The 14847-nt window shown below is 40.6% G+C and overlaps 1 protein-coding gene across 7 annotated transcripts in view; it reads left to right on the top strand.

Annotated features, from left to right (window-relative positions):
- The window catches only part of ECI2 (enoyl-CoA delta isomerase 2), an 80423-nt gene that overhangs the window by 64254 nt on the left and 1322 nt on the right, over positions 1 to 14847 (top strand). For all 7 annotated transcript variants that reach the window (XM_030552329.1, XM_030552330.1, XM_030552325.1 and 4 more), the window contains exons 4-9: positions 406 to 591; positions 1326 to 1395; positions 5290 to 5392; positions 10107 to 10227; positions 13336 to 13425; positions 14666 to 14809. In XM_030552329.1, the coding sequence (XP_030408189.1) occupies positions 406 to 591; positions 1326 to 1395; positions 5290 to 5392; positions 10107 to 10227; positions 13336 to 13425; positions 14666 to 14809 (714 nt within the window). The remainder of the gene's footprint in view (positions 1 to 405; positions 592 to 1325; positions 1396 to 5289; positions 5393 to 10106; positions 10228 to 13335; positions 13426 to 14665; positions 14810 to 14847) is intronic.

The following is a 14847-nucleotide window of genomic DNA, read 5'->3' as shown; positions in this document are numbered from 1 at the left end:
GTTTTGCTGAAGGACTGTCCCAGTGTGTGTCTCAGTATAGAATACCTTGAGAGCCCTCTTGTCCCAAGTCTGGAAATACAAGTGACAATCCTTGCCTTTAGCATATTCTACCATAAGGATTTTCAAAACAGATATTTCCCCCCTCAAACTGGCAATGTTCAACACCATCAAAACTTTTGCCATTGCTCTCATGAGACACAAAACTTACTAAGTGTTCATTCAGTAAGCATCCTTATTTGCTTCTTGATCACCTTGATGAACATAACTTCCATTTAAACAGATTTTTCTAGTTTGATTTACACTGAGAAGAAAATCCTATTTTCAGTTCATCATTGCACTAAGCAGAGGAGACTGAGCTGGAATCCAGCATTGTTTAATAATATTTTTGGGTCTTCCTCACCACAGGACAGTGCCAGACAGAAATATGTTGACCTTGTGTCAAGTTTGGTCTCTTCTGAGTCTTCTAGCCAGGTGAAAGATACTACTCCTGACAGCAAACATGGATATGAAACCCTACAGGTTACCACCACAGACCACATCACTAAGATAATGCTAAACCGCCCTGAGAAGAAAAATGCTATCACCACACAGGTAAGGACATTGACATTAGGGTTAAATATTCTCTTATATCAGGTTAAAAGCCTGGTTTCTCTGACATGTTGTAGTGAAGTTTTATAACAACTTTTTGGAGTGTCTTTCAAATATTGTGGGCCCGATCCTATGAAATACTGACTTCCTCTAGACTCATTGAAGCCAATGGAAATCGAAACCTTCAGCACCGAGCAGATGAGACCCACAGTTCGCTATAGTGATGCATGTGGACAAACGCTAAGCAGCTACATTTTTGTGAAGTAACTTCGAAGAATATACTTTGCTAATGCCCAATCATGGCCTAAAGCAGCAGCTGCGCTTCTTCTTGGTATTTGTCTCCTCAGCATAATGCCTTAATGGTGTGTTTTCAAAAGCAGAGAGCTGACTTTTATTTTCCCTTGAGTTCTGGCATGTCCTTCATTTCCCTGCTCTTTCAAACAATTTATGTAATTCTTCTGCTGCTATTCAGTGTCGTCTTTGTTTTCCATTTCAATCTGTTCTTTAGCTTTGAGTTGATGTACAAAAACTAACCACCTTGCTAGCATGAACAGCTTTTTAAGGTTTTGATTTTTTTCAAAAGCTCTTAGTGTTGACCTAAATCCTACCCTAAATTGAGACTGTAAACTGCAGAAAGACTCTACTGTGGTTGATTTCAAAGACTGTGAAATGGGTTTTCTTTTGTGACATTACATTTTTTTTTCTTATGTTCTTTTTTTAATCCTTCTTTTACATAGATGTATAAAGAAATTATTCAAGCTCTTGAAGAAGCTGCCAAGGATGACTCAGTCATAACTGTAATAACAGGTATCACATTTCACCGGCTTCTCAACAAAATTTATTTTTCTTTTTTTGAAGAGATGAATTTTATCTTACGCCTAAATATAATGTTGATAGATCACTGGTGCGCTGCCACCACCAGCAGCACAGAAGTAAGGGTGACAATGGGGTGCTAGTAAGTGTGCTGTGAAAAGTGATATTTGTATATTTTAGTAAAAGAGCAAAAAGCTGAAGTTTCTTCATGCCTCCCTCGCCCCCCTGAGAACCCCCAGTTTGTGTGCCACTGAACTAGATAACCTTTAGCAGACTAAGGCAGAACTGTGTGTAAACAAGGAAGCTAAAATAAGAACACTTTCTTCCTCTTTTTTCCTAGGGCTGTTGATTAATCGCAGTTAACTCATGCGATTAACTCAAATTAATCGTGATTTTAAAAATTAATCATGATTAATTTCAGTTGTAGTCACACTGTTAAACAATAGAATACTATTTGAAGTTTATTTCCTACATTTTCAAATACATTAATTTCAATTACAACACAGTATACAAAGTAGACAGTGCTCACTTTTTATTATTTTTTATTACAAATATTTGCACTGTAAAAATGGCAAACAGAAGAAATAGTATTTTTCAATTCACCTCATGCAATCTCTTTATGGTCAAAGTGCAACTTACAAATGTAGGGTTTTTTGTTACATAACTGCATTCAAAGACAAAACAGTGTAAAGCTTTAGACCCTACAAGTCCACTCAGTCCTACTTCTTGTTCAGCCAGTTGCTAGTTTGTTTACACTTATGGGAGATAATGCTGCCCATTCCTATTTACAACGTCACCTTGAAAGTGAGAACAGGCATTCGCATGGCTCTTTTGTAGCTGGCATTGCAAGGTATTTACGTGTCAGATATGCTAAACATTTGTATTCCCCTTCATGCTTTGGCCACCATTCCAGAGGACATGCTTCCATGCTGATGACGCTTGTTAAAAAAAATGCATTAATTAAATTTGTGGCTGAACTCCTTGTGGGAGAATTGTATGTCTCCTACTCTGTTTTACCCGCATTCTGCCATATATTTCATATTATAGTGATCTTGGATGATGACCCAGTATGTGTTCATTTTAAGAACACTTTCACTGCAGACTTGATAGAACGCAAAGAAGGTACCAATGTGAGATTCTAAGGATAGGTACATCACTTGACCCAAGGTTTAAGAATCTGAAATGACTTCCAAAATCTGAGCAGGACGAGATGTAGAGCATGCTTTCAGAAGTCTTAAAAGAGCAACACTCTGATGTGGAAACCACAGAACCCAAACCACGAAAAAAGAAAATCTACCTTCTGCTGGTGGCATCTGACGCAGATGATGAAACATGCATCATTTCGCACTGCTTTGGATGGTTATTGAGCAAAACCCATTATCAGCATGGATTCATGTCCTCTGGAATGGTGGTTGAAGCATGAAGGGATATTGAATCTTTAGTGCATCTGGCCCATAAATATCTTGCGATGCCAGCTACAACAGTGCCATGCGAGCGCCCATTCTTACTTTCAGGTGGTATTATAAGCAAGAAGCTGGCAGCATTATCTCCTGAAAACTTGTTTGTGTGAGCAATTGGCTGAACAAGAAGTAGAACTGAATGTACTTACAGGCGCCAAAGTTTTGCATTGTTTAATTTTTGAATGCAGTTATTTTTTGTACATAATTCTACATTTGTAAGTTCAACTTTCATGATAAAGAGATTGCACTACAGTACTTGTATTTTGGTGAATTGAAAAATACTATTTCTTTTTGCACTGTAAAAAAACAATATTTGTAATAAAAAATAAATATAAAGTGAGCACTGTACACTTTGTATTCTGTTGTAATTGAAATCAATAGATTTGAAAATGTAGAAAATATCCAAAACTCTTTAAATAAATTGTATTCTATTATTGTTTAACAGCATGATTAATTTTTTTCCAAAGTGTCTCAGCAGAATCCTTTCAAGATAATGTTGTAAGATTTGCACTTCCTTCTGCCTCTAAATATCCTTCTGAGATGCTAAGTTGTGAAAGATACTGGAAAATATCAATTTTGATATATTGTACAATTTGCATACCTCTTCTCCAGCATGGGGGTGTTGCTCTTGGGTTTGTTTGTTTTTTTTAAATTGTCTGCTGTAGTTACAATCTGGTTATGTATAATATATATCAACAAAACAGAAATAATTGTTCTTGATAAACTAATAGAAAAACTACACTTGCGTGTTTTCTAGTGATCAATTAAAAAATCGTAACTTCTCTTATATGGTCTGTGAGCCCTGAGTGTGTGTCATGTCGATCTTTAAAATTTGCTTTTTCAACACACATTCAATTTATTGGGTTTCGTACCAATATTAGTAACTTTGCTCATACTACCCTTAAAGCAGGAAGAAAGGTAGTTCCTGTTGGCATTTGTAGGCCACCCATCGCTGTGGTGTCTGGGTGATATTCTCAGAGACTCATAATAATTGGTGGGGGCCCAATCCTGCAGTACTTATGCGCATACCTTTATGCCACTGATTAATTAAAAGGACTACTTGGGCACAGAGTTATGAATGTGTATAAGTGTTTACAGGATTGGAGCCTTAAGCCATCATGATAGAATATAATATGTTCTAGAAACAGGAAAGAATCTTCCAGTCAGTGCGTTCTAACTTTTAACCACACCTTTCCGGTTTGAAAATTGTGTCCTCAGTAGCCTTCTGTTGTAAGATGCTAGTCTTTGTAGTCTTCACTGTAGATTACTTTTTTTTTTTTTAAAGGGCGTGACAAAGTTCCTCCTCTACCTTGGTGGGTCCTGCGCTTATTGGCAGATTTGCTCACCTCAGTGGTCTTCCCCACAGTCTGGATCAACTCCTCCTGTGTCTGATCAGGAGTTGGGAGATTTGGGGGGGAACCCAGGCCCGCCCTCTACTCTGGGTTCCAGCCCAGGGCCCTGTGGATTACAGCTGTCTATAGTGCCTCTTGTAACAGCTGCATGACAGTTACAACTCCCTGGGCTACTTCCCCATGGCCTCCTCCAAACACCTTCTTTATCCTCACCACAGGACCTTCCTCCTGGTGTCTGATAATGCTTGTACTCCTTAGTCCTCCAGCAGCACAGCCTCTCACTCACTCTCAGCTCCTTGTGCCTCGTGCTCCCAGCTCCTCACACGCACTTCCTCTCCTTTGGCTTGTCCCGCTCTGACTGGAGTGAGCTCCTTTTTAAACCCAGGTGCCCTGATTAGCCTGCCTTGATTGGCTGCAGGTGTTCTAATCAGCCTGTCTGCTTTAATTGGTTCTAGCAGGTTCCTGATTACTCCAGTGCAGCCCCTGCTCTGGTCACTCAGGGAACAGAAAACTACTCAGCCAGTGACTAGTATATTTGCCCTCTACCAGACTCCTGTACCCCCTGGCCTGGGTCTGTCACAAGGGACACAACATGAAATTTAGGGTTTTGTTTGTTTTTTAGTTAAGTAATTTAGATTCCCCTGTCAGTTTTGAGGGAAGAAGAAAAATCTATAATTGTATTTTCCTATTTGTTTTTAAATGTGTTTTCTCTCCTTTGTGCTGTGTAAAAGACCCATAAAGACAGGGGAAGCTGACTTACTATGCAGTAGAAACGGTGAAACTGACTAGTCACAAAGTGTGATCAGATGCAAAAAGTAAACTGAATTTTTTAACCCCTAACTTTCATTTTCACTGCTCCTAGGCATTACTGGTAACAATAATAGGTTAAAAATATCAGAACTAATATTTTTAGGTTGAAGATATCCTTTAACAAGGAATTGTTGATGCTTTGAAGCAACTTCTTAATTACTTAACCTAAATGTCTAAAGTTAAGCTTTCTCTTCTAAACATGAGAAGAAAGCTTCAGTTTCTTTATTTTGCCTATTCAGAATTCTTTGTCTTTATATTGTCTGCAGGAAATGGGGATTATTACTGTAGTGGAAATGACCTGAATAACTTTACCAATATCCCATCTGGTGGAATAGAGAAGATGGCAAAAGATGGTGCAGTATTACTCGAGTAGGAATTTTTTTTATATTGTATGTGCATACACTGCTGTAAAGGGTAGAATATATTTACTTGACTTAACTCAGGCTTACTGGCTCCAGCCAAGAGTAGGGCTGTATAGTACGTATACGTACTAATAGAGATCTCAGTCTCAAAGAGTTTGCAGTGTACATAGACAAGAGTGGGAGAAAGGAAGTATTAACCACATTTTACAGATCAGGAAATGAGGCAGGTCTACATTAGAAACCTTTGCCAGTATAGTAATGTCAGTTAGGGGTGACTCAGTAGCATAGCTAGCGGGGTTCAGTGGAAGCAACCGCTTCCCCTCAGGGCGGCAGGCATGGAAGTGGCGCCTGCCGGCTGGCGCTACCAACAGCACAGCCAGAGGAGCCATGGGGCAGCAGCGGCAGCCCGGCGCGGAAGTGGTGCCTGCCGTTTGGCGCTACCAACAGCACAGCCAGAGGAGCCGGGGGCGGCAGGCGCAGAATCGGCGCCTGCCAGCTGGCTCTGCCAGCAGCACAGCTGGAGGAGCCATGTGAGGGTGGCAGACGTGGCCGGAGGAGCGAGGGGGCCAGCTCCTCGGCTCAGGGCTCAGCGGCCAAGCACTACCCGGCCCCCCCCACCCCTTGCTAATGCGGCGGGTGGGGGGAAGCGAAAGGGCCCCTGTGCCTTTAAGGCCGCCTGGCTGGCGAGCCCCGCATGGAACGTGCCGAGAGCTTGGAGCAGGCTGGGGATAGGCAGCGGCGCAGGAGGAAAGGTGAGTGGGAGGGAGAGGGGTCCGGTCAGGGGGTGTGGCCAGAGGAGGAGCCATGGGAGGGCGCGGCGCCTTTTTTATATTTGCTCCCCCTACACTGAAAACCTGGCTACGCAACAGGGCTGACTGTGGGATTTTTATTTTTTAAAATGACATTTCTGTACTGGCAAAAGCTCTAGTGTAGATGTAGTTTTACAATATAACTTATTTTGTTGAGGAAACCAGTAGAAGCTATACCAGCAAGAGCACTCTTTTGCTGGTATAAGCTACATCTCCATGAGGAGGGTTTGCTCATGTAGCTATACTAGCAAAATTTTTCTAGTGTAGACTAGTCCTGGGACTGAACACCTCTTGAGTCCCAATCTCATGCCTTCACTACAAGACCATACTTTCTCCCTATATGCTGAACAGTAAAAAAAAGATTACAGTTTACAGTCTTAAGGTAGATTGGGAGATAATACAGTGCAGTAAGATGCAGGACAAATATAGGGCAGGTATGTGGGATGACACTGTGGCTGGAATCTATCTTAGAACAGGCAGGAACTGATGAATATTAAAAGCAAAAAGAGGATTAGGAGCTCTTTGACCTTCACCATTGCTTCTGTGTGCTTATAAATTTGAGAAGGAAACTTGGGAAATACTCTTGCTTTGGATTCCTGACTGAAGCATCAGATACTACAGTAATGCACACTAGAAAACCCTAAAGTAGATAGGTACCTGCTGCTTTCTATCCAATATTTAAAGATAAACCGCAAGTGAAGGGCTGCAGGACTGTGTCCTCCCTTAGGCAAGTGGCCTGTGGACCTCAGTTCTCCCCCCCCCCCCCCGCCCCCTGCAAGAGACAAGAATACTCAGATCTATTTTGTAAACTTCTTTCACCTCAGTGCGTGGTAAATGCCCTCATTAATCATGCTAAGTAGGGGATTCAGCACAATACCTAAAATTTCACCTGTTTGCTTTTTCTTTCAAGTTCTGTCAGGCCTTCTCCCTCTTACTCTTGTGGTGCCCTTCTGTTCCTTATGCTGCTGATACTCCAAAATGAACATGTATTGTACCCTTCAGGATATAAAATAATTGTGTAGAATACAATAGAACACCCTTACATGACCCTGTATCGACAAGTGGTAGTGAGGCTCCATGGTAGTTATGACATCATTAGCCTGGAGCATGCTGGGTCATCATGGCAGAATAGAAACTAAACAGCTTAAGAAGTTCCTGGACTGCATTGCAGACAACTTTTTATTTCAGAAGGTTGAAAAAGCTACTGGGGGGAAGCTGTTCTAGACTTGATTTTAACAAATAGGGAAGAACTCGTTGAGAATTTGAAAGTAGAAGGAAGCTTGGGTGAAAGTGATCATGAAATCATAGAGTTTGCAATTCTAAGGAAGGGTAGAAGGGAGTACAGCAAAATAGATTCAACGGATTTCAGGAAGGCGGATTTTGGTAAGCTCAGAGAGCTGATAGGTAAGGTCCCATGGGAATCAAGACCGAGGGGAAAAACAACTGAGGAGAGTTGGCAGTTTTTCAAAGGGACACTATTAAGGGCCCAGAAGCAAGCTATTCCACTGGGTAGCAAAGATAGAAAATGTGGCAAAAGACCACCTTGGCTTGACCACGAGATCTTGCATGACCTACAAAATAAAAAGGAGTCATATAAAAAATGGAAACTAGGTCAGATTACAAAGGATGAATATAGGCAAACAACACAGGAATGCAGGGGCAAGATTAGAAAGGCAAAGGCACAAAATGAGCTCAAACTAGCTATGGGAATAAAGGGAAACCAAGAAGACTTTTTATCAATACATTAGAAGCAAGAGGAAGACCGAGGACAGGGTAGGCCCACTGCTCAGTGAGGAGGGAGAAACAGTAACAGGAAACTTGGAAATGGCAGAGATGCTTAATGACTTCTTTGTTTCGGTCTTCACTGAGAAGTCTGAAGGAATGTCTAACATAGTGAATGCTTCTGGGAAGGGGGTAGGTTTAGAAGATAAAATAAAAAAAGAGCAAGTTAAAAATCACTTAGAAAAGTTAGATGCCTGCAAGTCACCAGGGCCTGATGAAATGCATCCTAGAATACTCAAGGAGTTAATAGAGGAGGTATCTGAGCCTCTAGCTATTATCTTTGGAAAGTTGTGGGAGACGGGAGAGATTCCATAAGACTGGAAAAGGGCAAATATAGTGCACATCTATAAAAATGGAAATAAAAACAACCCAGGAAACTACAGACCAGTTAGTTTAACTTCTGTGCCAGGGAAGATAATGGAGCAAGTAATTAAAGAAATCATCTGCAAACACTTGGAAGGTGGTAAGGTGATAGGGAATAGCCAGCATGGATTTGTAAAGAACAAATCGTGGCAAACCAATCTGATAGCTTTCTTTGATAGGATAACGAGCCTTGTGGATAAGGGAGAAGCGGAGGATGTGGTATACCTAGACTTTAGTAAGGCATTTGATACGGTCTCGCATGATATCCTTATCGATAAACTAGGCAAATACAATTTAGATGGGGCTACTATAAGGTAGGTGCATAACTGGCTGGATAACTGTACTCAGAGAGTAGTTATTAATGGTTCCCAATCCTGCTGGAAAGGTATAACAAGTGGGGTTCCGGAGGGGTCTGTTTTGGGACCGGCTCTGTTCAATATCTTCATCAACGACTTAGATGTTGGCATAGAAAGTACGCTTATTAAGTTTGCAGACGATACCAAACTGGGAGGGATTGCAACTGCTTTGGAGGACAGGGTCAAAATTCAAAATGATCTGGACAAATTGGAGAAATGGTCTGAGGTAAACCGGATGAAGTTCAATAAAGACAAATGCAAAGTGCTCCACTTAGGAAGGAACAATCAGTTTCACACATACAGAATGGGAAGAGACTATCTAGGAAGGAGTATGGCAGAAAGAGATCTAGGGGTCATAGTGGACCACAGGCTAAATATGAGTCAACAGTGTGATACTGTTGCAAAAAAAGCAAACGTGATTCTGGGATGCATTAACAGGTGTGTTGTAAACAAGACACGAGAAGTCATTCTTCCGCTCTACTCTGTGCTGGTTAGGCCTCAACTGGAGTATTGTGTCTAGTTCTGGGCACCGCATTTCAAGAAAGATGTGCAGTAATTGGAGAGGGTCCAGAGAAGAGCAACAAGAATGATTAAAGTCTTGAGAACATGACCTATGAAGGAAGGCTGAAAGAATTGGGTTTATTTAGTTTGGAAAGGAGAAGACTGAGAGGGGACATGATAGCAGTTTTCAGGTATCTAAAAGGGTGTCATCAGGAGGAGGGAGATAACTTGTTCACCTTAGCCTCTAATGATAGAAGAAGAAGCAATGGGCTTAAACTGCAGCAAGGGAGATTTAGGTTGGACATTAGGAAAAAGTTCCTAACTGTCAGGGTAGTTAAACACTGGAATAAATTGCCTAGGGAGGTTGTGGAATCTCCATCTCTGGAGATATTTAAGAGTAGGTTAGATAAATGTCTATCAGGGATGGTCTAGACAGTATTTGGTCCTGCCATGAGGGCAGGGGACTGGACTCGATGACCTCTCGAGGTCCCTTCCAGTCCTAGAGTCTATGAATCTATGAATATCTCAAGAATGGAAATGGGATGAATGGGGAGAAATGTAAGTTATTAAACAATGATGTGCTTCCTGTCCGTCTTAGCTTGTCTAGTACCTGTTTTTTGTCTATTACCTGTTTCTGAAGGGAATGGATGGCATTTTCATAATTTGATTTGCAGTTCATCTTTTAAGAAACTAGCACTGAGCACGTCCTGTGAATCCTAGCCAGAGAGGCAGTGTAGATTCTGTGTTCTTTGTTAATGGACACTGGGAAAGAGAGAGAACCATACATTTCATAGTACATCATTACACAACCATAGACTATGTAACTAGTCTCAAGTTTTGCAAAAGCCTGGTCTTCCTCATCAAAAGGTAACGTGTCATCCTGACACACTCTGCTCCTTCCCCTCTCCAGAAACTTTGTCAAGCATTTTATTGATTTCCCTAAGCCATTGATTGCAGTGGTGAATGGTCCAGCTGTTGGAATCTCTGTAACTCTTCTTGGACTCTTTGACATTGTCTATGCTACCGACAGGGTAAGTAGATTGCATGGCTGATCTCAATCCAGTGTTTGTAAATCCCTGTCTACACTAGACATTTGTGGGAATTAAATTTACCAAAGTAAGCTGCACCTGTGTAAGCACTGCTTTGCATCAGTGCAGCCCATCTACAGTAGGCGTTTGCGCTTGGGTAACTAAACTGATGTTCTTACACCCATGATATTTCTCTCATGTAGATATGGCCTGTAATTTGAACACAGCAACCAAGAACAATGAAACTTGATATGAGTCTGTTGAGGAAAAAGTCATTACATGTCAGCACAGGAAAGGGTAGATGATATGAAATTACGCTTTTAATGAGTTTGTTAACAATTAGGCCATTTTAACCCACTATAACCAATGCCATTAGAGAATCAGAATACATTAAACTAACTTTACCGAATGTATAATTTAAAACCCCATGACAGCTTTTCTTTAGTCAGCTCAGAGATGACTGAGATTACCAAATTTACTATACAAAGAGCTATGCTGAAGCTTGACATAAAATCCAAATACATACACAATATAGATTAAGTATCAGAGGGGTAGCCGTGTTACTCTGGATCTGTAAAAGCAGCAAAGAATCCTGTGGTACCTTATAGACTAACAGACGTTTTGGAGCATGAGCTTTCGTGGGTGAATACCCACTTCCTCAGATGCATGTAGTGGAAATATCCAGGGGCAGGTATATATATGCTAGCAAGCAAGCTAGAGATAACGAGGTCAGTTCAATCAGGGAGGATGAGGCCCTGTTCTAGCAGTTGAGAAGCATCTGTCATTCATTTGTTGTAAATTATTCTTTACTGCTTCTACATAATTAATGTTCTCTCTGGTCTTGAGGCTCATTTTCTCATTCCTCAAACAAGAGAGATTCTTTCTGTTCTATACTCTTAAACATCTAGTGTGGAACGGAGAATTTTATGGTTTTGTCTTGTTTATTTGGGTTACTGTTCTCTGTGCCAAGGAAACTGTGGCAACAAACCCTGAATTGACAGATTTCTTTGCTGAGCTTCCCCAACAAAAATCTGGTGAACATTAAATAGAACAAATGATGTATTGTTACCATCTCATATTTGATATTGTACAAAAACTGAGTCCTATAGTGGTGCTAGAAGCTGTGTCCAGGTTTGGTATGAGTAGAAGATAAATTTTAAACTGAATGTGATACCCCATACCAATAAAATGAGAGAGATGTTTACTCAAATTTACATGACTGGTATATTTATTGCCATTATCTAATGGTACAGAAGGTCCATACTCAGATAGAAAGAAGTTTTGGAAGAGAAATGAATCCACATCAAATTTGAGGCAAACCCAAGATATAAAAACTGTAGTTTTTTTTTTAAGACAACCTATTACCTCCTGAGCTAAAAAAGTAATTCTTAATGGGTACCAGTCTCAGATTGTTGCTTCAACATTTATATCAATCAAACTTTTTTCTGCCAATCTGTTAGATAGTACTTCATCATTCTAAGATTCGATGTATTACTTGCATAAATTGGTATTCAGTATGTCTTTTTTAAATGCAACCTTATTTAGTTGTCTCACTGTATAACTGTTTGTAATAGAGTAGAGGTGCCCAGCCTTTTATTACAGTGAGTGCGGTATTGGAAACTTGGCAGAAACTAGAGATTCATACTCAATTTACATGTACATTTTTGTTTTTAAAATAGAAGATACTCAGTGAAATCCAGCAGTTTAATTTTTTTTTACCCTGTAAATGAGTTTTAACTTGGAGCTCGTTTAGGGTTCCATGTGACATCACATTGTGCACTTTTGCCATAACTTCTTTTTTTAAATGTTCAGGGATTCAGCTCTGAAGCAAGTGTGTAATAGAGTTTAAGTGGGGAGAAAAAAGTCTTACAATGTTTAAAAAAAAAAAAGTGCTATGATTCTTTACAGACAACTTATCTGTATTGCTGTAAATTAAGAACTGTTGTGTTCAGAAGTGATATTTTTGCATGTATTTATGCTATTTACACTATTTAACTTCTGGGGGAAATGTATGTAAATATTCTATATGGAAAAGTGCTGCACATATGCATTAGTTAGGGTTTGTTTGGTTTTTTTCCCCAAAAGGCTTTCAGTAGTCAAATTTAGGGTTCAGTCCTGCAAGCACACCGTGCATAAAATTCACTGCCAGAATTGGGCCCTTTGTAACTCTTGGTTCCTGCCTTGGGTCTCCTGTAAATGAGCTTGTTGTACCATTATTGATTTCTTATTAGGCAGTGTCGCTTTAGTTCTCCCCTTGCAGAGGTCTGTATGTGTCTCTCTGAACAAGCTGTGTCTCTGCAGTTCTAGGCAGTCCCCTGTTCTATGTCCAAGTCTGTGCCTCTTTCCCAGTGGCTGATGGGGAACCGGGGCCTGCCCTCTACTGCAGGCGGGGGTGCTGGCACAATTAGTATAGTGGAGGTGCTGAGAGCCATTGAACCAAACTATAAACCCTGTATGTAATGGAAACCACTTCAAGCCAAGCACCCCTAGTTCCAGCACCTATGACTCCAAGTGCTATCCCAGGGACCCTGTGCTCTGCAACTATGATCTACTTACTCCCAGCCCTGGTTACTACTTCCCTAGGCTCTGTCCTACTCCCTTCTTCTATCCTCTGGCATCTCTGGGTTTACCCCCTATCTAAGCTTCCTCTTCTCCCTATGATTACTTTCCCCTTTGGCTTCTTACTGGACCCTGTAATCTGACAAACCTCCCTTCTGTCAGAAAGTGATTGATTACATGCTATTTCCCCTTGTCCCCCTCCCCCTTCTGTTCTCAGCTTCTTAGCTTCATAAGCATCCCCACCTGTTCCTGCCCAGGTGAGCTTCATCCTTAAGTTTTATTGATCCCTAGCTCCCCTTTAGGTGCAGCCTGTGTGGCTAATTGACCCATCTAACCTACCTTAACCCCTTCAGGATTGGTGTGGGTGAACACCCATGTTACTAAATTGTGTTTTAAAGCCTGTAAAGGTAATGGATCAAATTATTCTCAGGTGCAACTCCATTGTAGTCAAGACTTCAACATAAAAACTAGACTCTAGTATTCTTCTTCTATTTAAAATGACAAATTTAATGTTTGATTTCTCACTTTAAAGTTGGATTTACTCTTTAATAGGCCACGTTTCACACCCCATTTAGTGAACTCGGCCAGAGTCCAGAAGGATGTTCTTCTTACATGTTTCCAAAGATAATGGGCTTATCCAAGGTAAGAGAACACAAGTCTGTACTTTAACTTAGTGCCTTCTACCTACGTTAACTGAACTCCAGTTTTCCTCAGTAGTGCCATCCAGCTACATGAGTGAGAAGGGTGACTGTGGGAGGGTCGTTTAAATGGAGCCCACTCCCCATTGTTGTTTGCACTATGCTTAATAAAACTCATTTTTTAAACATGAGGAAAGTAGTCAAATAGTATCACAATGGTCACTGAAATAAAGAGAGAGCTGAATATCAAAACTAAAGGAAAAAATCCACTGCCAGAGGTATGCAACCGTTCTCTCTCTCCCGTTTTTCCCCCAAACCATATCTCTCAGCTTTCAATGAGGGCTTGCATCTTTCCTCCAGCAATGCCAGGGCAGTTGTAAAGTTGTCAGGAAAGATATTGCACTAAAAAGCACCCCTCAGCTGAGAACCTCTGTCAGGGAGGGAGCAGTAGTTGTAGGTACTCCTGCTGAACCTTTGGGAAAACTATATATCCAGTCTTTCCTCAGTTTTGTTAGGAAGCTTTTTCACAAATTCCAGAACCTTTCTCTACTACCTGTTAAAGGCTGAGTTATTTGTTAGTCTCCTATCAACAGACTCATGCATTTCTCTCTTCTGAGCCTGCAGTAGGAATAAAAAAAAATCCAATAAAAAGGCTTAAATGCACACAATCAAAATAGAGCAAATCTTATCTTCCTATTAAAGTTGCATAATTCCCAATAGCTGTTATTTAGGTATGCCACCATGATAGTTCTGGCAGTTTTAAATAGCTATATCAGGTATATATTGCCTTTATGTTAACAAAATTTCTCAATATAAGTTATGACGATTTTGTATAGTACATAGGGAAATGGGTGCTTTATAGTCACTAGGAAGACAAGAATTATCTCTTCAGCAATTTACAGAGTGTCAGTCCTTGTTCTGGAGAATTTAGAGTAGCTGAGTAAGTAACAATTAGTTTTGATATTAGCTAATCTGGGGTGATCTTAGAGGGGATGGCCCTTCCTGTGCCAGATTCTCTGACAGCTGTACAGCTACCCACAATGCTCTAGAATGGAATCCCTCAGTACGTACCTGTGGCCAAACCCTTTTCAGAGAACAGAAATTAACAGGCAACATTTAAGTTTCCTTTTCTACTATGAAAAGAAGCACTGTAAACTGGAGGTTTATGTTTCCCTATTTTTCTTTTTAGTTTCTTAATTCTTGTGTTTTATTAGATTGAGAGCCTTTTGTTTTCTTTCATTTAGGCAAACGAAATGCTTCTTTTCAACAAGAAGTTGACTGCAGGGGAAGCATATGCCCAGGGACTTGTGACGGAGGTTTTCCCTGACAGGACTTTTGAAAAGGAAGTTTGGATAAGACTTAAAGCTTATGCAAATCTCCCCAAAAACGTTAGTATTTAAAAATTGTGTGTATACAGCCTGTAACA

This window comes from Gopherus evgoodei, chromosome 2 (assembly GCF_007399415.2).
Source record: "Gopherus evgoodei ecotype Sinaloan lineage chromosome 2, rGopEvg1_v1.p, whole genome shotgun sequence".
Classification (NCBI taxonomy): Eukaryota; Metazoa; Chordata; order Testudines; family Testudinidae; genus Gopherus; species Gopherus evgoodei.
Note: the sequence above shows the minus strand (reverse complement) of the source record. Positions and strands in the feature narration are given on the sequence as shown.